Source organism: Esox lucius, chromosome 12, assembly GCF_011004845.1.
Source record: "Esox lucius isolate fEsoLuc1 chromosome 12, fEsoLuc1.pri, whole genome shotgun sequence".
NCBI classification, from domain to species: domain Eukaryota; kingdom Metazoa; phylum Chordata; class Actinopteri; order Esociformes; family Esocidae; genus Esox; species Esox lucius.
In genome coordinates, this window is record NC_047580.1 from 23,196,456 (window position 1) to 23,223,039 (window position 26,584).

Consider the following 26,584-nt stretch of genomic DNA (forward strand, 5'->3'; position numbering starts at 1 on the left):
TTGTCTTCATTTGGTTTCTAGCATTGACTGAGTTCTAATTGCACCTGCTTTTCTGTGGACTTGTGGAATTGTGATTCATATTGCAGACTGGTTATGTTTCCCTCCAGATTTGCCTTGTTAGCAGACAATTTATTCACCACTCTACAAACTCCACCCAAGGCACAGGCCATGACGTGAAATGATCTACCTCAGCAGAGATCAACTTTCAATACATGAGACACAGCTCAACTAATACTGGGATAGAGTGATGCAGGGACAATAGGCAAACCTGTCAAACAAATAAAGTATCTGAGTATACATCCGGTACATAAGTTATTGGTATTTCAGTTTGGTTGCTAGCAAGGTAGCTAGTTGTCTCAAAGACTTTGTGTGTTGTTAGCCAAATAGGAAGCTATAACAAGCTGGCTAGCTACAAGGGTGAGGTTCATAGCTACATGTTAAATGGAACCTTACCTCAGTAGAGGGATTTGACTGAATTCTATTAAGCTAGCTGTAAGCTTAGCAAAAGAGACATCGCCAAACATTTTCAATCTCTCTTCAAAATAAATCGATTTACTGACAGAGCTGTGAGGCAGGGTGCAATACAAATAGACATGCAGGATTATGCAAACAGAAAGGTTAGTATGCTAGTTCAGTGTGGGGTCTTATTAAATTGTTTAGACAATGTGTAATCTTAGCACATGAGATAATAAGAACACAAAACAAATTCAAAGAATGACATCTACCCATTCGTTGTTTCCTATTTTCTGGACTTTCTATTTTCCAGTCCAATTAACTATTTTGGAAATGGTATGGAATGACAATGTGCGATTTGTACAGAAATTGACATCTGGCATTCTTTATTGACTTGAAAATGTAATTAAATGTATTGCTTCTATAATGTAAAATATTTTGGTTTATAGCTGTGGTTGTTAGTCTTCCCATGATCACCCACTGGATTTTTTAGTTTACAAACCTTTTTTTACCACTACACCTCTGGAGAAGAACATTCCATCTTTAGAAACCAGTGGTACTGCTGTAGCAAAAGCATGACATTAAATCATCAAATCTGCTGAAGCGCCAAAGTCCTCCTATGTTTTACTGTGAATATGCAAATATCACAAGTATTCTTACATTGAACAGCAGCAAATATACTGTAGCTCTGAGCCGGAATTAATTGGTTCACAGGGTTACACAGTGTCGCATTGTGGGCAAAATGAAGCACACAGTTAATGGTTGATGAAACAAGACTGATGCAAACAGACTAAATGTAGTGGTCAACTAACCATGAGTTCAACATATTAGTCTCAAAATAAACTAGTCACTAGTTGTTGCCGATCTGATTAGATGTATAATCCCATCTAATCAGTTGGCTAATGTGCCCATATGCCCATGAGCTCTCTATTTTTGCACCATTTCAGTGAGTAACTGTCCTTTAAAATGCAGTGGTCACAGTCTTTTAAAAAGTCTGAGCTCAAGGATTAGACAAGTTATCCACTTGTAATTAACAGCTGGAGGGCCATTCAGTTGGATTCTTTCAAGTTTGATGTGTTACATTTTCACATCCCACTTGGTTAAGAATGACCCATTAGCCCCACCCATCTCTTTAAGGATTCACCTTCAGACCATAGACTTGGGTAAACATTCCATGTCTTTATTTCTCCGATTATGTCGTCTGTCTAAATGCAAATATAGAGGTAATCTCCATTTTGAGGTCCATTATCTTCTTAAAGGGGTTCTCCACCCTACACCACAGTCTCATAATACACATAGTTCAGTAATGCTAATATATATATATATATATATATATATATATATATATATATATATGATGTTCCATTTTTCATAGTTATAATAACTTAATAACCAAAATGCTAAATTGCTTGAAGAAATCCTTTGAGACTACAAAACAGATAAAGCAATTCTCTTTTTTGACATGCAGTGAAATCCAAGACTGCCTTTCTGCGAAATTCACTTGCTTAGATTGCCTTCCATGATCATGTGTTGCTAACAAAATTCAAAGGGTGACTTTGAGAGAGTAGCGAGAGGATCAATAAATCCATCAACTTCCTGACACATTTGTGAATTAAATGATACAATTCATGTTCCACTTTTAGTTAATAAAATCTACATGAAATATAAATTAACTAATTTCTCTAAATCCATTCTTTTGCATGAAATTATACAAGCTCAAAAAAAGTGTGTTATGTGATTAGCCCTTATAATTTTCACTCCGTCAGCTATGAAACAATTCCGTTTATTTAGTAACAATTCAAGTTTGAGATATTGAAGATATTAAATAAAGGAAAGAGATTTTAAACACTTTGGTCGATGAATAGGAAGAATATACAATAAAACTCTAGTCCAGATGACAAGTCAACAAATTAAATACATACAATTGCATTGTCAGGCTGTCGCGTAGTTGCTAGGCTAATTGTAAAACACCCGATGAAGGTCCTCGGACTGAAACGTTGTTCTTAATAAAGCCTTTTTTTATATTGCAAGTGACGTGGACAGTGTGTGGGAGTCTTTTGCCAACATTTGATCTTCTCTGACGCCTTGTTAGATTTGCAGGTGTGCAAAAGCTTTGTACTTTCATGCTAGGCTAATTGTAACAAAATCCTGTATAGAAACAAATAGAACCCAGAATGCAGTGTGGCCACATGGCAATGTAATCGTAATAATATATGTGTTAATTCGATTCAAGTGGTGTTTCCCATCTCTCCAAAGGTATCTGTCTGACAACAGAAACACAATGAGTAAAACTGGGAAACTATTTTGCTTTAAGGTAGTTGGAGGATGAAAGCATAACAATAAGATGATGCAATGTGAAAAATGAAATACATTCTTTGTCATGACGATGTAGACTGGGTGTTCCTCCATTTTGAATTTGGTGAAAAACATTAACGACATCTCCTCCGAGACCGCTGAATGGATTTACATGCCGTTTGGTGTGAAGGACCTTTGAACCATTATCTTTAAAGGTTATATAAGGAAAGTTGACATCTCAAATGGTATGGCCGAAATCAGCTAATGAAATTGAGCTGGGCGGGTCTATGACTTTAGACGTCCATTAATCCCGAATGGAACATCAAACAGCTATGAAACTAAACATACGTACATGTTTCTATCAGGAATGAACAGAAAAAGTTCTATACAGAAATACCTCTTGGGGGCGTTATAAACATCACAGATGTTTCTCACGATTTTGCCGTTGATAAAAACACACTTAAACGACATCTCCTCCGAAATAGCAGAATGGATTTGGATGACAATTGGTGTGAATGACCACTGGACCATTGTTTTTAAAAGTTATATAAGAAAAGTTGGTATCTCAAATAATACGGCCTCCATTTTGACATCTGTGAAAACCCCATTAACAACATCTTCTCTGAGACTGCTGAACAGATTTGCATGCTATTGGGTGTGATGGACCATTATATTTTCAAGTTATATAAGGAAAGTTGATATCTCAAACAATATGGCTGAAATCAGCGACTGAAATTGATGCGGGAGGGTCTATGACAATATAAGGCAATAAATTAAAATGGGAATATCCGACAGCTACCAAACGAATCATGTCCACTAACATCTCTGCCACAAATGGACAACAGAAGTCAAGTATAGAATTACCTTATGGGGGCGCTATAAACATCACCAGTGTTTTGCATTATTTTGACAGATTAAATGACATCTCCAAGACCGTTGAATGGATTGGCATCTGTGGACCATTATCTCTAAAAGTCTGTTAAAACATTGATAACTCAAACAATGTTGAATTTGACATAGTTGTGGCAAATCTTATATAAGGCTATAAATTCTAAAAGGATTATTCAAGATAGATGCTACTTGCTTTACAGATAAACAGCAAGGCCAGGAATGAACCCTGAAAGGTATGAACAGCTAGCTCTCATGGTGGTGCTACAAACCTCACTCATTTTAAGGAATTCACCAAATATCTGCCAAATATGTCAGAGACATAACTTTCTGGAGATGTTAATCACTAAATGAAGTAACTGAGCCAAAGTCAGTGGTATTATGAATTAAACCAGGGTGACATATCATTTTGGCTGCTGCGTGTGCATGTGACGTTAGAAGAAGAGGATTTTAGCTGTCATTCCCCTGTGTGGCTAACGCTCCACACTATCACACACACATTATATTCTCTCTTCACACGCAATCCATACTCTCCTCCCCCGACTCCTCACCAAAACACATTCTTTGCTCCACACACATATTCCTACCCTACCCTCTACTCCCTCCCTCCAAATACACTTTCTCCCGTCTCTCTTTACACACACTCTTATATCTCCACATAAAATGACACACACATTCTCCTGTCACTCAGCAAACAGACATTCCTATTTTCATCCAAGAAACCTGACTCCTCCCCCGCAAGCACAATGTCCCATATCTCTACACATAACACACACACACATTCTCCACTTTATACACACATGGTTTTTACCAGCACGCATAAATGAAGCTGGCCAAGAAGAGCGAATTACTCTTACTGAGTAAGTGAGGGAGTGATATGCTAGAGACACAGACTGCCATGCAGCCAACCACAGTTCCAGCCTCGCTGCAGACAAAACAAATTACATATTAGGATTTGTTCAGAATAGACAAAAACTTTGCTGGCTGAAACCATCAGTAGCTGTGTTATAGTATGCCTAAAATAAAACTGTTTTACGGGTTTATTGTAAATGTTTCTGGTGGATTTTCAAAATATGTGCCTGTGTATGCTATTTGGGGTATTATAGATCACAACCAATTCAGACTGCCCGCAGGCCCTGTGGTGTATTGGGAACATCCCGGTCCTTCAATATTGTGACCCCAGTTCAATTCCCCTCTCAGACATTCGGTATCTCATAAATGTTTATCCACTAGGTGATTTTCAGCCATCACACAACAATACATATCTGAAATACCATGATTTTCATATATTTGAGAGAAGAATTGTATTACTTGAACCTTTTATACTGTTATTGTTTTCCAAAGAAAGGAACCAGCCATGGAGTGATTGGAGTCATTGATTTCATTATAAGTAGGCTGTATAGCTATTAGCTAGCCGTCTATAGTAATCTTTGTACAACAATTCACTTTAGTTCCGATAACAAATGTTTTGTTGCCCACTATCTCAGCAAAATTATATTGGCTGGGGTACAATTTACATTTGGAGAGGATAGAGAGTGGTGGGGACAACCAATAGCCCCTGTGGTGTAGTTGGGACAACCCCGTTCTGCAATAGGCTCTGTGCATAAGCGTATGGACGAACTTCCGCTTTAGATGTCGGCATATCATTTTCCGGTTTACTTAAGGCAATCACCCGCGTCACCCAAAATTTCAGTTTTTAGTAGATGTCTCCAAGACTTGCCTAAAATAAGCATTAGTGATGTCCATCGAATTGTTGATGCCTGGTCCCCTGCTCCAACAAGCAAGCGGAACAAGGGATTCAAACTCTATGTACTGAGTTATCTGCACAACTACGAGGGTAAGTAGTTTACTGTGGTGTGCCGGCCGGCTATCGGCTAAGCTAGTTAGCGACATGTTCCTTTTTAGTGTAGTATTAGGCAGGACAATAGAATGCATAAAAATTCACCCTAGCCTCAAAAACGGCAAAAGAACGCTGGCTGAGCTGGAACGCTAGCGCGTCCCCATAGCAAGTGAATTGAAACAAACCTTCGTTCAGCCTCTTCAACCTGAATGAAGCCTAAAATTCCATAGTCTCAAAAAAGCATCAAAACCGGTCTCCTCTTTTATTTTACTACTATAACCTCATTTCACAACGAAACTGAAAAATAACAACTGGCGTAGGAAGTAAACATCTGGTCCTATATGGTATTAATTGCGATTAAACCTGCGTAACGTGGAAGTATATAAAAATCGCTTTTTCTGACTATTTCTAGTCTAGCTTTTGAAGTCATTGAATGGCTCAAGCCATATTTTATTAAAAAAAGGACATTCTCCTGATTTGTACCTTGAAACTTAAATGAGTCCCGTACATTAATTTGTTTTTTTTCCTACAACAGCATCACTCATCTTGTTGTGAGTTTAGGTGTTTACTAATGCGGATGAGTGTTAGTAAGTAAACCGGAAACTGCAATACCGACTTCTAGACAAAAGCGGAAGTTCCTCACTAAGCTGGTGCACAGAGTCTATAGCTGTTTCTCAAAGTCAAGGATCCTTCCTTGGTAGGACTAGTCCTTCCAAGGAAGGATCCTTCAGAGGCTAGGACAGGCTCCTCCTTAGCATTCGAAGAACACGTACAATGGAACAGGCTAGCAAGTGCACGTCATTGCATGCTTGCGTCATTGAAAATATTTCGCCCTCTTTTCCGCGCTACATTTCAAAACACTGGACGAAATCGAGTTGGAACTGTAAACGGTGCTGTTCAATTTTTTGTTGCGATGGAGGAGGTGAATCAGCGTCAGTCTGCTTGCAGGAGGAGAATACTCTGTCGACAACTTTGCCCGCCACGTGCGAAGGTAGGTAACGTTACCGACACTAATAAGCTATAATATAAGCAATGGTCGTTTTGTGTTATTAATTTCATGTCAATAAAGTAAACACTCGTGGGAGTTAATGTTTGTAGTTTTCATAACACTTACCGGTAAGGAGAATTGCATTAATTAATCTTAATTACATTAAACTTTCAGTAGCTAACTGTTTACATTAGCTTGTAGTTTACTGCATGTATGTAACATTAGCTCATTGTCCAGTAGCTTCTAGCTTTCAGACAAATGAGGTGCAAAACATGAACAACAAGGTAAACGCTACCTGCTAATAAAGGTTGCCACAGGCAGTATGATAAGCAGTAAACTGCAAGTGAGAAAGGTTAAATAGTACTGTAAACGCACAAGCTACAACCAACATAGGAAAAGTCATAATAACACCATTGATAAACACCCACTAACACAGTAAAGGTAGGTGTAAGTGTGTCAAATGGTCAGCAGTTGTCAGTTAAGACCATGATGAAGAAATTACCATTATGTTACAGCATGTGTAAATATACTTTATACAATTGTTATCTTACCAGAACAGGTTGGATAATTAGACTAACCTAAAGCTTTCTCCTTCTGTCTACAGTCTGGAAGCATCCCCATCATCGGCAGCTGAGTCTGATCGCCGCTTCATGTTAAATATATTTGTGTACAGCTTATAGTCATGTTTGAATAAATGTTATAATAAAGATATGTTTCGTTAATGTCTTTTTAGAGCTTGTATACCTAACAGGTACAATCTTAATAATTATTCAGCTACAAGTTTCCTATGTGCAGATCACAATTTGATGGAAAAATACACATTGAACAACAGTTTATATAATATACACACCCAAAAAATTAATTACACAGACAAACCAGTTAATTTAATGCATTTATTTTTAGAATGTCAATCTCAAATATAGCAAATAATCTATTCAACATCTGTCTCCCTGCTTGTCTTTGGCTTTCCCATCCCCAGTGACAGTCTACGTTTGTTCCTTAGTCCTTGTTAACAGAGATCAAACACAAGAAAAATGTTTACAGTTATGAATGCTATAACGAAACGTTACAGAACATTATACTTGTAACATGGGACACTACACATACATTTTAGCTTTCATTTAACGTTGCTAGTGAAGTTAACAAGGTGCAGCGTTACCTACCATCCTGAAGCTACAACTGATAAACACATCATTTTCAAAATATCTGCTAACGTGACGTGCCGTGACATTAACGGCTTATAAAAAGCGATGAAAATGCCACCAGACATTAAACTTTACAAACACAAATGGTAAAAAGACGGCAAGCGAGCTAACAGACTAATGTTAAAAGATAGGTTCAGTTAGCTAACTTTATATATATCTACCTAATTATGATAGCTATTTGTACCAGCATTAAAGCGTTAAGCTTTACATTGATTTAACACATTAACGGTGATAACAAATGTACGGCAAACACTAAAGATACTTACATTTAAATTATTATTTCGCCGTCAGCGATGCCGCTCCAACTCCCCGCTTAGGTCCGCCATTTAATTAATTTTTACAAGCTGGCAAAAGCTGTGCGCATTGGATTGTGGGTGATTTGGGGCCGCGAAGGATGCACTTATGCATCCTTCGCCGTCTATGGGAAATTCTCCGAACGAAGGACTCAGTCCTTGGTAGGATTCGGAGGATCCTCGACATTGGAACAGTCCTTCGACGGACGTCGATGACGTAGCATCCTTCAAATTCTGGCTTCGAAGGATCCTTCCTTGACATTGAGAAACGCCTTATATTCTGACCATGGTTCGATTCCGCTCTGAGATGTTAAAATTTTCAGAAATGTATATCCATTCTGTACTTTTCAGCCTTCACACAACAATATACATCCCCTCTGTAATACCATGATTCTCATATATTTAGGAGAATAATTGTTTTACGTGACCCTTATATACTGTTATTGTTTTCCAAAGAGACGAATCAGCCATGGAGTGATTGGAGCCATTGTTTTCGTTAGGTAGGTATATAGCTATTATCTATAGTCTTTGTGCAAGACTACTCTTTAGTTCTGTTAATACATTTTCTGTTGTCCAAGTTATTTCAGTAAATTTTTTATGGCTGAGGTAAAAGCTGCATTCTGCTGTTTAAATAGCGTAATGATTAAAGACAGCCACATAGAAACCCAGGGATTGAAACCTGCCAGCGATAACAATATTCATCCCTTCTAATCGGCTGAACTAGGATTGCCTGGTTCCTTTTCTGGTTTCAAGGTCTTTTTGTTTTGTTTTGATTTCCTCTTCTTCGAATGGACATCCTGACTACTAGCGGCATTGGGCATTTTTAAATAGCAAAACATTTCTCTAGTGAGAGAATGCAGTGAGATGCTTCCTGTGCCCTGCTTGGCCCCCTGAAACGCTGCTTGCAGCTTTAATAAAATTGTATTTGATTCTGTAACAGCTGGGCACAGCCTGTGCAATGTCGGTTCTTACATTTGTATGTTAAGTGTGTTTAGGTTCTAGTCTTTCTGTTTCTATGTTCAGTTTATCGTCCCTTGTGTTAATTTCTTCCACCTGCGTCATTAGTCTCTTTGCCTTTCTCATTTTCACATTATCACCACCCTATTTATTCTTCCTAGTTCCCTGTTTCTGTGCTGGTCATTGTTTCTTGTGACGTCCTTGTTTCATGGTCTACAGATTAAGGCCTATGTTTCCATTCCTTTAACGCCTTGTCATTACAAGTCTTTCCTTAAAATTCTTTGTTTATGTACTTTGCGACGGTGCCCTGCTCCTCCTGCATTCTGTTGTTCCTAGAATTTTGTGAATGTCAGAAATATTCACCCCCTTCGACTGTTCCACATTTTATTGTGAAAGACAGTTCTATGGTCTGGTGAGACCCAAATAGTGTTTTAGCCTCAACACTAGCCTAACACTGCACATCATCCTGAGATAACCATCGCTACTTTGAAGCATGGTGGATGCAGCATCATGCTATGGGGTGTTTCTCTGGAAAGCTTGTCAAGGTAAAGGGCAATATGGATTAAGCAAAGTACAGAGAAATCCTGGAAGAAAACCAGTAGAAATCGCCAAGAGTTGTATCCAAGTAGGTCTTTCTGTATATCTTACTGCAAGTTAATTTCGTTAAGATCGTTTAGGCCTCAACGGTAAGCATAATGTTTGGCCCATCCCTACTGTGAAGCAAAAATGTATTTCCCCAAGCACACAGAAATTCTCAAAGAAATGGTTAATTCAATAAATGTTGCCTTTGTAGTCTCTGTACTTGAATTGCAAAGAAAACATATGGCTTGAATCGTAAGATGCAGAGACCACCATAAAAGGCATTTTTGTGTTGAATAGAGATGGATATACTTTGTTGAATGTGTGTCAAATAGACATTTAGTATGTGGGTGTGCATTTCTTTGTATGCCAACGAGATGGTTATGAGATCATTTAAGATGAGAGAGAGAGAAATGCAGATGTGTGCTCTCACAAACCATTTCTACTCCCCACTGTGATCGTATTGCCCATTTGGGGCCTAAGTGTGAGTGTTGATGGAGCATAACGGCCAAACAGCAGTCTCCTGTCAGATTAGGATATCAATGTCAGATGCATGGGCGCCCAGCCTCACTCTGACGGTCCTATTAGCACAGCGCATGGCATTATCAGGCTTCAGCAAAGGGGATGGAACATTTGAGTCCCCTGTTGACTCGTTATTCCATCCATCCAGACATACAGTGCCCTCCATAAGTTTTGGGACAGTCAAAATTGCTAGATCATTAAAACATGATTAAAAGATGAAAATGAGGCAAAAGTACACACTGTAATCTTTTATTTCTGGGTGTATATGTTTGACCAACTAAAAGTAACAGCACTTTCATAGTTCCATCCCCTCATTTCACGCAAGCAGATGTATTGGGACAATACAAGAATTGGTCCAGCCTTTCTAACCTATATGTAAGCTAAGATCACAAGATTCAGGCCTCCTTACTGTACCTAGAGTTTTTAAACAGCTGGAGGTAGGGATTTCCCTCAATGAGCTCCACTACTGTGGAATGATCTGCTGATTAAGGTGAGAGATGCGGACTCCAACTCAACCTTTAAGGGTCTTATCTCTTTACCAAGATAGATGATAAGGTGTAGTCTGACCCAAGGGTGTAAAGATGAACACAAATGCACTGGATTTACTGTCTTTGCTTGGTGGGCTCTCTTCTCTCCAATGCCATTTGTGGGCGGAGTCACTGGCTTACTCTTGTTTCCCCTTCCTGTCCTTACGCAACAGCAGTGAACCCTGGGGACTATACTCTTCCCACTTTCAGGGTGGTTTGGTGTGATACTTGTCAAGTGGGTTGAGTTACTTCTGGCCTGGTTAGCCCTGTCCGAGTTTACCTTCAGATCAAGTTGCCACCTGATGATTCCTGCTGCCACTACCCACACCCCACCTGATTGTCCCTGTCCTTGTCCATTTGATTGTCATCTGAACATACAAAGACACAATAAGTTAGTGGGTTCATCTTATTCTAAAATGTTTGATCACAGTCATATAATATTTTAGAATAAGATAAGCCCACAAATATATTTCTTCAAAATATCATGCATTTGTCTTTTTTTTTTTTTTTTTATTACAAAAAATATGATGGCACAATCTGTTGCTGCCAAGTAATCCCTAACAGGAAGGTTCTATCGAGTAGCAAAGCGGAAATACAGAGGTATTGTTGGGTGTGGGTAGGGGAGGTGGCAGGGTGGGTCCTCTTTCCATCAACATTCAGTGACAACCAACCAGTCTGGCTGTGAATCGTTTATTTAAAAGTTTCCTAAACATACATTACATACAAATGTATTCTTTCAGACTATTTTCAACTGCTGCCATTGCTCATGCACTGCAAATTAGAGATGTAAAGTACAGCAAAAGGTTTGTCAGTGACACCTGCCATCAGTTCAGCAGTGTACTGGCTACAGGCTTAGGATGACAGAAGAGACTGGAAAAGCCGGTTTTAATGGAGGAAAAGTTTCTTCGATTCCTGCTGAGTAGCTGTGCGGAGTCAGCAGTTTCCCTCTATAACTCCAACTAAATTTCAACATACACATTTGACTGCCAATGTGTACTTCACCTCCTATCCGGGTCCTGTAACTAGAACGTCTGGCGAAGATGGCGCAGCACCGGCCTTCACTGACAATGACAGCAATGTGCGAAACCTGGACAACCATCCCTACCACTCTGGCTGAGACAGACCAAATCTCTGTATTATGCATTCAGTTTCATGTAAAATGATGTATACTTTTCTATTTGGTGTTTGTGTATATGCTTTTTTTCATGTTAGAGAAGTCTAAGGTAAATGCAGAGTATAGAATCAAGCCTACACATTGACAGCCCTCTAATGCCCACATAAATGATTGGTTGGTACCCATTTGATTAACCTGAAACACCTCTCAAGCCACTTGGATCAAAACTTGTTGCCCTGAAATAGGAGGAATATATATAAAAACAGTTTTCCATTCTAAGTGCTGAAACCAATAAATAGACATCCATTCATGTCTAAGAATCAATACTCTAACCTCATAGTAATTGTTTGATTTAAAATTCTAAGCTATTGGAGTATGGAGGCAAAAAAGAACATCCTTCACTGTTCCAATAATTTCAGAGGGTATTATTTTGTCTGGGAATGGGAGATTTTCCCCACCTTGTGCCACAGTGCCAGGATTTGTCATTCAGATCTAGTTTATTGTCATTTCATGTAATTTAGGTGGAGAATTGCCCAGTGCTAAAGCAATTTATTTGTCTGTGCTGTTTTACCACTAGACTGTAATTACCTTGTTGCTGTATTATCTTTGTAATCTTATCATAGGAGATTTGAAAATTAGATGCATGCAGATAATGAGCCTGCAGCTTCTTAAATGATCATGCTTAGATTATGATTATAGAAAATTCTCCATAGAGCGGATTACCCCGGATAGAGAGAGAAACAAACACATTCTGGATATAACACACTGTTTTCAGGCCACCTACGAAATGTAAATCTGAATGCAGCCGAGGTTACACAAAGTACCGGACGCTTCTGAGGAAGGATCCGGATGGATCTTGGTACACATTTGCAAGATGTTACACAGAAACCCTGGCAGACCTTCAATAGAAAGAAAGTAGCAAGAGGGAGAGTGAAACGTAAATGCTGGGGGGGGGGGCAGTTTCATCTAACCATCTCACAGTGGTAGTTCTGGACATACAGCGGCATTCTCTTTTCTGCTGCCCAGAGCTGCTTTTCTGGGGCCCTTTATCCTCCCTTGACTAGGCCTGATTAGCGTTCACATGTGCCTCGTCAAAGGGTGGCAGCTGAGCTGCATTCAATGGCCCCAGTTTGCAGCCTTATGCCTGATTGTTCTAACTGGGGCGTCGGCACTGATGCTCATGCAGGAGAGGGTGTGTTTGTGCCACAGAAAGTGGTAACAGGTCCCACAGTTAAATACTATTCTACTGGCAAGGATTATCAGATGAATGGACAATCCTATAATCTGCCTGCAGGCTACTGTGTTTTGGTATTCCCTAAGGATTTTTCACCAAAGGCTGACACTTCTGGACTAGACCTTTTTGCACTATGCATCACTGTGCCCATTTTCTATGACTTAAAAAAATAATAAAATTAATCTTGTCATTAGGTTTTTCTGCTGTTAACCTCCCTAAAATACCATTGTGTTTACTTACTGGCACAACATTCATAACCCTGCCCAGGTGGTATTGTCAGTCTTACACTTGAATCCAGGAATGCAACCTCTTTGATCACCACCATATCTTAAGGAATGCTGACCTGGGACATTCATTACATTAACTCTCTATCTGTCTGCTTGCTTATAAAACAGTTTTCCCCCAAGCCCATCAATAACCCTCTCTTACATCCTAAACAGTCTGCATGCCAAGCTCTTAGTTGTAGCCTCATTATCCCATTATTATTTGTCTTGAGCAATGGTCATTTAAATCCTGGCCCTGTAAACTCTATTAGAAATATTGTCTTGCAGAACCCTAATTAGGTGTCATTTGATGACTTCTCCAATTGAAAATACCTTGGATTTAGTCACATAATATCCAAAGTTTCCTCCCCAAACCTCATGTGTTGACAACATCACCAGTCACCTGTAGACCTGATTTATTGTCCATATCAGAATCTTTCTTTTGGAAATGTACTACTAACCCTTACAGGTCCACCAAGCATGATGATGAATTCATCTTTAAAGACAATGCTCTGTTATCCTATCAAGATCCATGACATAACAGTTTGAGATTCTAATTGGCAGTTATTTGTAAGTCAAATTCTGTCATAACAAATCTCCAGCTGTGGCTGTGTGCTATAGACACCCCATCAACTCCTGATGGCTCAGTGAACTAATTGCCCCCACCTCTCCTCAGAATATGTTATTAAGTGATACGAATTGGGACATGCTCAAAACCCTTCCCCAGTTGAAATACAGCTGGATGCCCAAATCTCTATCAAGTCATACAGGAACCCACCAAACACAACCTTAACTTAACTTTGATATTATCCTAAATAACATGATCGCCAAGCACATCTCAGCAATGTGTTTCATATACCTTAGTGATCCTTGTATCATAGCCTGTTTTTTAAACAGTACCTCAAGCAAACGCCTTCCTCTCATTATTTTCAATGTTGGCTTAACCACTTGTGCTGGCCTGTCTACATGACATTCCTCTGGACACTGGCATAGAACTGTCCTTATCCCTTCTGTTGAGGAAACCATTTTAAAAACACTTTGCTCACTGTCCTTATACATGCTCCCCTTAAATATTTGATCAAAATATGGAATCTGATTCAAGCATAATAATACAGGCTCTCTGACTGGCAATTATTTAGGAAAACTAGGAACCAGAGCACTCAGCTGATTCGGAAAGCTAAGGCAAGTTTATATAAAAACTACTCGGTACCTGTGGCTCTAACCCAAAACTGCTGTGGGACACTGTTCAGTCCATTTGCCTATAGCAATACATTTCCACCCTTTTGAATTCTCGCTGCTGGCACTCCTGCTCTTATTCCCTCCCAGAACTCCCCTAATTTGTTGTTTTATCCAGTTCAGGTGATGGAGGTTCGTAAAGAGTTTTGAAATTTGACAAATCAGCTAGGTTTGGTAATCCCCCCCCCGTTTAAGCTTTCCACAACAATTTTGGTTCCAATTGCCTGCCTTGTTTAACCACTAGCCACTAAATTCTGAAATTTCCTTATATTGGAAAGCGGAGGCTGTCACTCTGTTCAAATTTTGCACAAATTTGACTAGAACTATTACAAGCTAATCTCTATTCCGTCATGGGTATGAAATGTTTTTGAATGATAAACAGATCTCACCATTTTGAGTACAACTTTACACTTTCTGTTGTACAGTACATGGGTTTGGAGAAGGCCATGGTTGGATTTCAGCAACACTGAAGGTCTTAAAATGTCATAGCTGACCTAGAACTACAGCTCGGTTTGCATTTACAAGGCTAGGTCCTGAACATTCTCGAGATAGCAAATTTTCTTATGGCCAAATTTCACAGTTTGACGAAAGGCCATAACAGGTCGGGTTTCGAGCTAAGCTGTCCCGATCACAAGAGTGTAAAGCATTTTTCTCATTTTTGAAAGTTGGATTGTTCCCAATTTAGGCGTTTGATGAGGGAGGGTGTTACTGAGTGTCCCCTTTAAGCTCTGCCAAGCCAGTCTCACACATCCTCAGTGGACCGTCAGCTGCTTCTACGCTTTCTTCATCTCTTTCCATCTCTCCCTCCCTCTTTCCTTTACAAAATCAGTGTCCATTGTATACCCCCTGACAGAGCTGCTTCTTGCCTTTTGGGGCAATTGGGATTAAGAAGAGGCTCTGTTCTTTTTTTTGCCAATGGGGGTTGGGGGGATTGTCTACATGTAGTAGGGGCAACCCTGCCCCTCAGTCAAACCCCCAGACATTTCTCCAGGAGTAGATGTGCCTGAGCTGAGCCTGGAAAGCCTTCATTCATAATGAATTCTACGTTTTAGTAGGCTGATCTGACCATGAATATATAAATATCTTCTTTTGTATCCCAGCAGGACAGAATAAACCAGACAAAGCAGCTTGTCCTCTTTCTGTGTCTCTGTACTGTACTGTTACAGGAGGTGTGTATCTTCATTATTCCTTGGCTGAAATAAAAGCAGATGCATGTGCAAGCAGTGCTGTCTTTAATACATCAGGCAGAATGCTAGGTTGTTTTATATCAGTCAATGATTTCGACACATCATTCATTTAATTGTAAACAGGGGTTGACATTGGCACCCGCCCTCCCGCCAAATGCGGGCAGAATTTGGCTGTGGCGTGTAACGCATTCACTCTTACTAGCCACTTTGGCGGGTGGCATTCTATTTATCTATACACAGGGTTTTTCCTGCATTCATAGATCAAATGCAACAGCCTTCCCAAAATCTCGCACCGCCTCTGTGTGTTGGTAAAACATGATTTTGCGCTCATATATAAAACACCGGCGAAACACTGCAGGTAAATGACGGTAGGAGGAACATTTTCCATATTAAGTGTTGCCATCTGGGTGGGCTGTGTTTCCATAAAACTGGGCTATTTCTAATGGGCTTGTGCGGGTCGATTTTTTTTCTGGACGCTGGGCAGTATACAGTTTACGGTCAATGAAATCTGGCAACCTTGCATACAGGACTACAGACATACAGGTCCAGACATCGCAGAGATCAAGCAGATCCCAGTTTTCTTTTACACCCCCCAAAAACGTAATAACCTCAAACTAAATCTGATCCGCATAAAATATATTTTTCAAACTTTTCAGGTGACTTCTATAGCCTAAATATACAGATTTGTTTTTAATGTTTTTAGAGAGATCTCGAGACAAATGAAGATGTCTGGTGAAAAGACCATCATATTCGGGTATGTACTATCACCAAAAACAATAGACAATATATGCAATATATACAGTAAAACATATATAATTAACACATTTAAGTTACTAATAATATAAACATACGAGCGTGGAGACGCTGGATCAGCGACAGCAGCAGAGCCTAGTACAGCTGAAGTAAGTTGAGGAAGATTTACGATGTGGCGTGGCAAGGCAAGGATGGCGAAAGAATTACTTGACAAGGCTGTAATAAATACAGCTCTGTTTCGTTTTTTATGCAAGTCTATATTAACAAGAACATAGCATAACAAAAACAGATAACAATAATATTGACTGCGATTAATTATAAAACTGATGGGTGATTTCATATATCTTTTTAAATAGCATGTTAATAGTTCTAGGTTATGTGAGGAATAAATATATCGTTTGCATATTTTATTAGGTAGGACACTGTGCATTAGCTGCTCAAGTGGACATGGACAACAGAGCAGATTTAATACTATAATAGTTATCTTTTTCAAGTGTGTAGCCACATTATTTAAAGTATTTCACAGAGAGGTGTCTGGTAAAGTGAGGTACTACCTTTGCCTAATAGTGACTGAACCAGTGAACAAGACATGCTAAGATGTAGCACACAATAGTCAAGTTTTATCAAATAAAACGTAATTCCCCAACAACAAAATGGTGGCTAGTGAAAATGCTGAATGGCTAGTAACTTTGGAAAACCACTAGCCACAATGGCCGGTGAGCAAATAAGTTAATGTCAAGCGCTGGTTTTAAACAAGGATGCCAAATCCACGACAAAGATGTCCCTACTGACCATTGTTAGGATAAAGGAGTAGCATGCACTTTAATCTCCTTTTATCACGTTTGCCACGTTTCCTGTCCTCCCATGTCAAGCCAGGCAGGCCTGAGAACTGCCTGAATGGGAAAGCTTGAGAGGCAGGTAATGTTGGACTCACTGGTTATGTCAGTCAGTCCAACAGATGCAGACACTCAGTCCAACAGAGGCTGACACTCAGTCCAACAGAGGCAGACACTCAGTCCAACAGAGGCAGACACTCAGTCCAACAGAGGCAGACACTCAGTCCAACATAGGCTGACACTCAGTCCAACATAGGCTGACACTCAGTCCAACAGAGGCAGACACTCAGTCCAACAGAGGCAGACACTCAGTCCAACAGAGGCTGACACTCAGTCCAACAGAGGCAGACACTCAGTCCAACAGAGGCAGACACTCAGTCCAACAGAGGCTGACACTCAGTCCAACAGAGGCTGACACTCAGTCCAACAGAGGCAGACACTCTGTCCAACAGAGGCAGACACTCTGTCCAACAGAGGCAGACACTCAGTCCAACAGAGGCAGACACTCAGTCCAACAGAGGCAGACACTCAGTCCAACATAGGCTGACACTCAGTCCAACATAGGCTGACACTCAGTCCAACAGAGGCTGACACTCAGTCCAACAGAGGCAGACACTCAGTCCAACAGAGGCAGACACTCAGTCCAACAGAGGCTGACACTCAGTCCAACAGAGGCAGACACTCAGTCCAACAGAGGCAGACACTCAGTCCAACAGAGGCTGACACTCAGTCCAACAGAGGCAGACACTCTGTCCAACAGAGGCAGACACTCTGTCCAACAGAGGCAGACACTCTGTCCAACAGAGGCTGACACTCTGTCCAACAGAGGCAGACACTCAGTCCAACAGAGGCAGACACTCCCAGAGACAGAGAGGAATAGTAGAGACAATCAAAGCTGTAGGCTTTTCCTATTGGGCACACATCCACCACTTTATTAGTCTGGCACAGTGGAAGAGGAGGGCCTGCTGTGGAGGGATGACACCCTTGCCAGCAACACTTGCGCACCCACACACACAAACACACAAACACACACACACACAGGCGTGCACAGACTTGAGAATTTACTATTCTAGTAGGGACACAAAATCCTATTTTACCTAACCCTATCCTCAGTAGATTATCGGACCCCACAAGGTTAGAAAAAATACAAACACTCATTTGTTTTTCAATACTTGTAGGGACATAAATCTGTTTCCTAAAGTCTAAAACCTAAGCCTAACCGTAAATCCATGTTTCCTATCCCCTAACCCTAACCATAAATCCATGTTTCCTATCCCCTAACCCTAACCATAAATCCATGTTTCCTATCCCCTGATTCCTAACCATAACCATAAATCCATGTTTCCTATCCCCTGAGTCCTAACCCTAACCATAAATCCATGTTTCCTATCCCCTGAGTCCTAACCCTAACCATAAATCCATGTTTCCTATCCCCTAACCCTAACCATAAATCCATGTTTCCTATCCCCTGATTCCTAACCATAACCATAAATCCATGTTTCCTATCCCCTGAGTCCTAACCCTAACCATAAATCCATGTTTCCTATCCCGAGTCCTAACCCTAACCATAAATCCATGTTTCCTATCCCCAGATTCCTAACCATAAATCCATGTATCCTATCACCTGAGTCCTAACCCTAACCATAGATACATGTTTCATATCCCTTGAGTCCTAACCCTAACCATAAATCCTAACCTTTACAACATGTCATGTTTTACTAACTTTGTTGGGACATTTGTTGGGTCCCCAGATGTCCACATAGACCTGGATTTTATCAGCCTCATCTATAATAATATTGGCTATTTATACTTTTTAAACACTTCGTTAATGTACCAATGGACTTGTCACTGTGAACCTTGCTAATGTTGTCAACATATTTCTTTATTACTGCTCATAAAGGGTTAGTTCAGCAAAATAATGTCATAACAGACTAATACAACACTGCAACTATTTTTAAACAACCTGTTCAAATCAGATCTATCCATTAATCAGGTCTCCCTATCAAACATTCTTGCTGACATATATCAGGCCACCATCCTTTTTGTTGAAGCACCCCCCTGTACTAAAAGCTCACTTCCTGCTCCACTTCAGCCCTGTGGATGTGAATTGGGGCGATCTCGTTCCTCCATGTCTCTAGTCCAAAATCAGCTAATTTGTCTTGCTGGAGTGAGGGACAGGATGCTCTTCTGGCTGCACACTGCCAGTTCTCTGATGTCCTCCCTGTGGGTTATCACGTCATCATCAGTAACCAGGCCTATCGCTAGCTTGTCGTCAGCACACTTGATGATGGTGTTGGATTTGTGTGTGGTGGACAGTCGGAGGCGAGCACCCCTGAGAGGCCCTACGTTGAGGAAAGCCTGTGGTGTTGAACACTGAGCTGTAATTGATCAATAGCATTCTCACCGGTATTCCTCTTTGGAAGTGGGAGAATTTGCTTCTAGTTGGTACGGATTTTTGGGATGAAGGTGAGTATATGAGAGATCCGGATGAGCTTAAAAATGAAAAAAGTTTTAGTAAAAGTTGACATCTGATCTGAGTCACCAACAGCAGACTTGTTTTAGTAAATCTTGACAAGCCAGGTGTCTTGCTTTTGTAAGGAACCTGTTAACAGTCATCTCTGGGGTTTTGATGGAAGTTAAGGTGAAACCCCTGAAGAAAATATCAGTTGTTATTGAAGCTCATTGCCTGACACTCATGATGAATGGGTAGAGTTGGTTGATGACGGGGCGTCAAAGATCAAAAAGGAAAACTGGAAAACTGAAGTGCAGAAAAGCATTGTTGCAATTGTGGTAGGGTGCATGAGCCAACGTTTGCAAATTGAACATCATATTAGCAGCCACAGAACAATACCTGGGAGTTCAGGGGTCCACGGCAGAGTCTTTGGACCAATTAAATTTGAAGATGTACTGCTCTCCCAGGCTCCCGTCTGGCTTTTAACAGAAGACTTATTGTTTTGGTCTGTGTTTTTCTTTATTCCTAATATAATTTTTTTCCACTGGGTAATTATTGACATTTCCCACCTTTTATTTGGGAGTTGTCTGCCAGTAAACCATAAATAAGAGGTAAATAAAGAAGCCAATAGAAGATTGTGTCAAGCCAGTTTTAATATGAGTAAGCTGTTAATACCAAGATCACCATCTGTCTCATGAGTCTGAGAGCATCGTCCAGCTATTTCACAACAGCACGTGATACTGTCAAAATAGAGGAGACACATCCAAGATAATGGCTTGGAGAGGAGAACTGAGCAAGTGAAATTTGGGGTTCAGGCAGATGTCTACATCAGTTAAGGAATATTCCACTTTTGATTATAAGCATCCTCAATTTAAAACAGGATATTTGATATCCCTTTGGTAAAACACCCCAGAGGAACTGTGCTCTCCACGAGTGGGACGTGGTTATGAAGCTGCCTATGGACTTGGGCTCTGAATCAGTTATGTACAAGGCCTTACAGAAATAATTCATAACAGTGCTCTAAAAGCAAGTCAAGTGATGGTGTGAAATGGAAAAATTTAAATATTTCTACTACTGCAGTATTTAGCGTGGTGATTTTTCAGGTTGAGAATATTCCTATACATTCCTTTAGGAACAATCACCCTCCAGAGCACAGGTGTTTTCACAGATATGTTTATGAAAAGCCATAAAGAAGCATGACGTGGCTTCTTTTCTGATCCTTATCTCAATGTTGTTTGTGAAAAATGTGTTTCGTGTTTCATTTAATTGAAAAGCAGTGTGTGGTAGCTGAGGACAATTGATTAGAGCCGCAGTAATTGTTAAAGAAACTATCCGGAAATTGAATACGGTGCAAACCCCCTCGAAAAGACATTTACATGGGGAAATATTGGTTGCTCTTACCCCCCCCCCCCCCACCCAGAATCTCATCACTTTGCCCTTTTATGTTTCAGGAGCCCGGTGAGGAGAAAGGCCATGTCTGAGAACCTGCGGGTTTGCTTGGGCTGACTGGACTTTTTGACCGCGCCTGGGGTGTTAGAGAGAGAGAAAGAAGCTAAACACCCCTGAAGGAGTGGAGAAGAAGAGGCTTATCTCCCATCTTTGTTCTCTCTAATACCCCCCGAGATGGCTGTCTATGGACCCGCTCCTGCCTCATCCAAAACTGTTTAGTAACTCCACACAGTCTCCACCCCTGTAACAGCGCAAACAGAGAACACACCGCAAGAAACGGGAGGGAGAGAAAAGGCTCATTAGGATTACTGTAATGGTGTCGGAGCTGAGAGACATGAGAAGATTCTTATGAGCAGTGCTCCGAAGATATTGCGGCTCACCTACAGGCCATTTGTTTATGGGAATTTTAATCTCTTTTTTTTTTGAGGGACTTAATTTAGTTTGATTAAGGTTCAGCTCGCCCTTTTTGTCATGAATGTTCTGGGAAGCTTTATTATGAGGGTGAAGAGTGGATGCCATGGAGGCGGTCCGGCTTGGTCCTGCGGGGTCCTACTCCTGGCCTGCTGTGTCCTGGTAGCCCTGGGGGCAAAGCCAAAGACACCTGGCCACACACACCTCAACTCCATCCGCATAGACGGGGACATCTCTCTCGGCGGCCTCTTCCCGGTACATGCCAGAGGCAATGATGGTAAAGCCTGCGGGGAACTTAAGAAGGAGAAGGGTATCCACAGACTGGAGGCCATGCTGTTTGCACTGGACCGCATCAACAGTGACCACACCCTGTTGCCCAACATCACTCTGGGGGCCCGGATCCTGGACACCTGTTCCCGGGACACTCATGCCCTGGAGCAATCGCTCACTTTTGTCCAGGCACTCATTGAGAAGGATGGCACAGACATAAAGTGCTTGAGTGGCGGGCCGCCCATCATCACCAAACCCGAGAGAGTGGTGGGTGTCATCGGGGCCTCTGCCAGCTCTGTATCAATCATGGTGGCCAACATCCTGCGCCTCTTCAGGGTAAGTGGCTCTCATCTGTTGATGACTGCGAATGATGTTTGTTAATATGGAAGTAGTGTTCTCAGGAGACATTTTGTAGGCTGGTAGTGCGCTCGAGATTCCGTACTCGACTGTGAAAGCAGGGGAACTCTCTTCTTGGAGGCTATTGGCTATGTACAGTATGTACACATTTTGCAATGGGTGTCATTAAAAGGACAGGTTGCATTTTGTCTGGTAAAAATGCTCTGTAAGTGTTTTCTCGAAAGGGAGAAAACATGATAAATAAAAAAATACAAAATTAATCAATCTAAGCTTTCAGACAGGCTCTGTGTCTTTGGAAATGTACAGTATATTATGACCTTTTTTACTTTTCAAACCAATATGCGGGGTCTCATATCTCTATGTTGCTGATCTATGATTGCTCCAGATGGACACTGTCATTTTGTTTTGGAAATCCTATCAGAACAAGACAACCTAGACAGTTGAGACTCATCTTCAGATCCAAGCCTCTCCCCATAACTACATTAATTTGGGAAGAGTCTTTAGTGGTGCTTTGTCTCTAATTAAATAAGCAAAGCATGCATGTGACACTGTGAGCTCCATCACCAGAGATCTCAAACCAGCCTCGACAGCTTAAGGATCCAATCACTGTGTGAGAAAACTTAACACAACAGGTCCTTTCGTTGTGTCAACACCAAACTGTCATGGTAACAAAGATGTCAGTCATCTGCCAGAGAGCAAATGTGTTGCTTATAACCAGTACCGTGCACAGACCTTCCCCAGGGGCATGTGCTGAATCTGAAAAAGTGTGCGGAGTTGTCGGCTCACGCGGACGGACAGTGTGTTGGAGTGAGTGATGCGCGTAAAAAAAAATGGACACAGCACGCCCATCGGTGTGAGCGATGCACGTCACCATGGCAGTCGGGCACATGTCACCTGGAAACGGCACTAGATAGCAGAGGGGCATGTGCTCTGCACAGGTTGAGCCTTACCTGTGCACGTGCCTGGTTATAATGTAGCCACAGTATTACGATATGAATGGAACATAGGGGACATTGTAGGTAAAACTGGATGAGCAGTATTTGTTATAAACCTAATGTCTTCTGCCTTGTGTAAATGAATTCACTTAATCCAATATCAGCACAGTGGTCTCTGTTATCTGTACTGTGTTCAGTGTGACAGAGATAACAGATAATGCTTGGATGTCATCCGGAGCATAAGCTGGTTGGATTTAAACTGTGTGTGATCAGTGTTCTTAGTCTCTCAGGTCACCTCAGTGGTGTGCGTGTAATGATATTTCCTCCTGCACAAAGAGCTGCCTGTTCTGTATTAGTACTGCAGTTGAGCTTAACGCAAGCCAGCTCCCTCTCGGCCCTTCTGTTGGAAGCTATACACCTTGTCGTGATATCCCCGGCTATGCAGTCTTTTTTGAGTTCTGTGCAAATACCTTTTCAAGACTAAGAAGAAGAGAAACATCCCAACATTGACCGTGGGGAGACAGTCTATTGCAGTAGCTGGCAGGAACTTCTTTGTGCCTGCTGTAAGTCTATTGTGTCTGCTGTAATAACACAACCAGAGCTGTTTTCGCATCATGCCGGCAAGCCTCTGCTTGCCTCCACCAGTTTACATCACCATAATTAGCTCCATATAAGGGCTTCTGATCATTAATAAATGAGGGTGGTATTGTCACAACACATAGATACAGTACTCTATTAGAGATTGGCTTGATATCGTTTTTCTTTCCTCTCTCATCCAGGAATGAGATGAGAAGGTTCATAAGATCAGAGGGTTGATCAAAGCAAGAAGCAGTTTTTAGAAAGATGTGTAAAGACTACTGCACTGATTTCATTGAGTTAAGATGGTACTGGTTCCTTTAATTTACAAAATGGAATGTAAGTTTGGGCGGTTCAGTGGGTCTAATAGGATTTTAACATGATCCCTTAAAAATGTTCATCAATAACATGGTGGCCTTACCTAACTTATTATTATATGTTACATATAAACCCTATTCATTTAGCAGCCTATGATCATTATGATCTCTTGACTATTATCTGGCAGCTTACAGTTTGTACATTTTCCCTACAACTTTTTTATGTAGAGTCTTTTAGTGTTTTCAACATTGTCAACATGCACTGTAACTTTCAATCACTGGAAAAGTCGATACCTATCTTTGCATATTTGTCCACAAGAATATCAGTGCACTGAACTGTCAATTTGATTAATGGAAACAATAAAACTAATAGTGTATTGACATTTAGCAACTATGCTATCATTAGACCCACTACACTTCTAGCCTGAATGAATCTGTCCACTGCTTTACGAATCCTGTTATTTCTTTGTAAATCCACAAGCCTCTGGCATGCAGTACTGTTAGATAATGGTGTAATTAAATATATGGCCAATATATCACAGCTAAGAGCTATTCCTAGGTCAGGGACAATGCTTAGCCATGATGTATTTGCAGTATATCGCAAAACTCTGAAAAGCCTTTCTTGCAATTATAAACTGGTTGCCAACGCAATTAGAGCAGTAAAAAGTGATGTTGTACCTGTGGTATATGGTCTCATATACCACAGCTATCCTTTCAGCCATTTAGAATTCAGGATTCAAACCAACCAGTTTATAATTGGCTTGAAATTATGTTTTACAAAGTTTTCCTCCAATTGAATTTATTGTAAAGGCCTACTTCAGCGACTCAACAAGCTGTTTGATATTTACAGTGTGTCCTGTCTGTTTACTCGAGTATGTCTCCTGCTACGTGATAGTGAGAAGAGGGGGAAAAAAGTTAATGTGGATCCATATTTATATACATATATAATATTTTCACAAATGCTTTATGATATGTTGATTATAGCTGACTTTGGTATTGAACGCTATATGTTTGGGGAATTTGCATTACCATTAGATGCTGTGGCTCAGCTTGGCCTGGCTCTCATAAGGTGTCAGGGTTAGCCTGGCCTGGCCCCTGGCCAATTAAATCCCTGTGTGCAATGCACCGTTTCACAGGACTTTGTTCTTTAGAAGCAACCGGTTCACCTGACAGACAGGTATTTATAGACACAGGTCAGGCAACACAAGTCCTTACCCTTGCAGTTTGTATTGGCCGTAACATACAGTATGCTTCCTGTTGTCAGAATGTCTCTTTCTTTTTCCCCCCCACCTCCCTCCACTTCCCCCCGTTTCCCCCATAGAGTAGCTAAAGCAGGGTAAAGTGTCTACTCAGCTCTCCTAAGCAGCATGCAGGATCCCGTCCTTATTGTACTGCATGAATATATTACTCTGGGATTATGTAATGTCCACCTAGGGATCCGGTTGATGTTTGCAAGCTCCCTTCCCTTTAGTTGGGCCGTATTTGTTTGTGCTCTCTGATGTTGTCATCAGTTGGGCTGTTTTATGACTAGCAGTAGCAAAGTGTGCTAATATGCAGGCTAATTAGCAAAGGCTGCTTATTCCACAGTTTGACTGGTCTGTCGACAGGGATTGTTGCTCATTGACCAATGGGGTTCCAGCTTGGTTAAAGTGGCCCTGTCCATGCCTGCAGGTATGTCAGTGGGTTTAAGTTCCACTACTGAGTTGAGTGGAGACAAGCTTACGTTTCACAAAAAGAATAGGGCCCCCTCTGCCCCCTCTACTCAGGTGTGTTGTGCGCTAGCAGCACAAACAGCATGTATTTCTCCCGCATGCCTTCTAAGCACGAGGGAGGATGCTTTCAAAGATCCAAGGGAGGTGAGAGGAGCGTGAGGTAGAGGAAGGCTGTAGTTAATATAGCTGGCAGAGGAGGGTTAACGACCTGTCTGCTGTGGTGTTTATGAAGCAAAGACCCTTTTGCCCTTCTCTATTCTTTCATTAGAGACAAAGACGGGAGCCCCTCAGATGTTTTACCTTCCTCCTCTCAGCATTTCAACGTGCTCTAGGCATGTTTCCTCTGGATTAACACAGGAACCATCATGTGCTGTAAAACACTGTACATAAAAATACAGTCATTTTGAAATTGAAAAAGGATGACTGCTCTACTAGTAGGGTACAGTATACATTGCTGCACATATTTTTAAGGGAATTGAAAAAGGTCTGTGCTGTAGGCGTAAAAGTGTGTAAGTGGGGAATCAGAATGATTTTCCATGGTTCAACTTTGAAATTGGCTGAATGAAGATGAACTGTATGAGCTGAAGCACAACTACAGGAACACTAGTTTGGCCTGTGTAGCATTCATTAGCTTCCACAGTAGCTCTTTTTATCACCCTGAAACAGGTCTCCCATGGTGTGCGCTGTCACCTTCACAGATCCTCAGTCATAGTTCTGTGGTAATTGAGTATTGAGGCCAGGAGAATTGATTCTGACTAAGTGGGCTCCCAAGTGAAATTTGGGGCAGCCACACTACCTCAGGTCATTGAAGCTAGCCATTCCAGCCCTTTATCCTCCCATCCATGCCCCAAAGAGGGAATTCTCTACTCACTCGACTTTCAAATTTCAGCACAATCAAACCAAACATGGGAAGCACACCAAAGGACCAGCTCAAT

General features: G+C 41.1%; 1 protein-coding gene across 2 annotated transcripts in view; it reads left to right on the forward strand.

Moving 5' to 3' along the window:
• grm4 (glutamate receptor, metabotropic 4) overlaps window positions 1–26,584 on the forward strand; it is a 285,814-nt gene that overhangs the window by 50,658 nt on the left and 208,572 nt on the right. For both annotated transcript variants that reach the window (XM_020051365.2, XM_034296161.1), the window contains exon 2: window positions 21,074–22,088. In XM_020051365.2, the coding sequence (XP_019906924.2) occupies window positions 21,543–22,088 (546 nt within the window). In that variant the 5' untranslated portion in view covers window positions 21,074–21,542. The remainder of the gene's footprint in view (window positions 1–21,073; window positions 22,089–26,584) is intronic.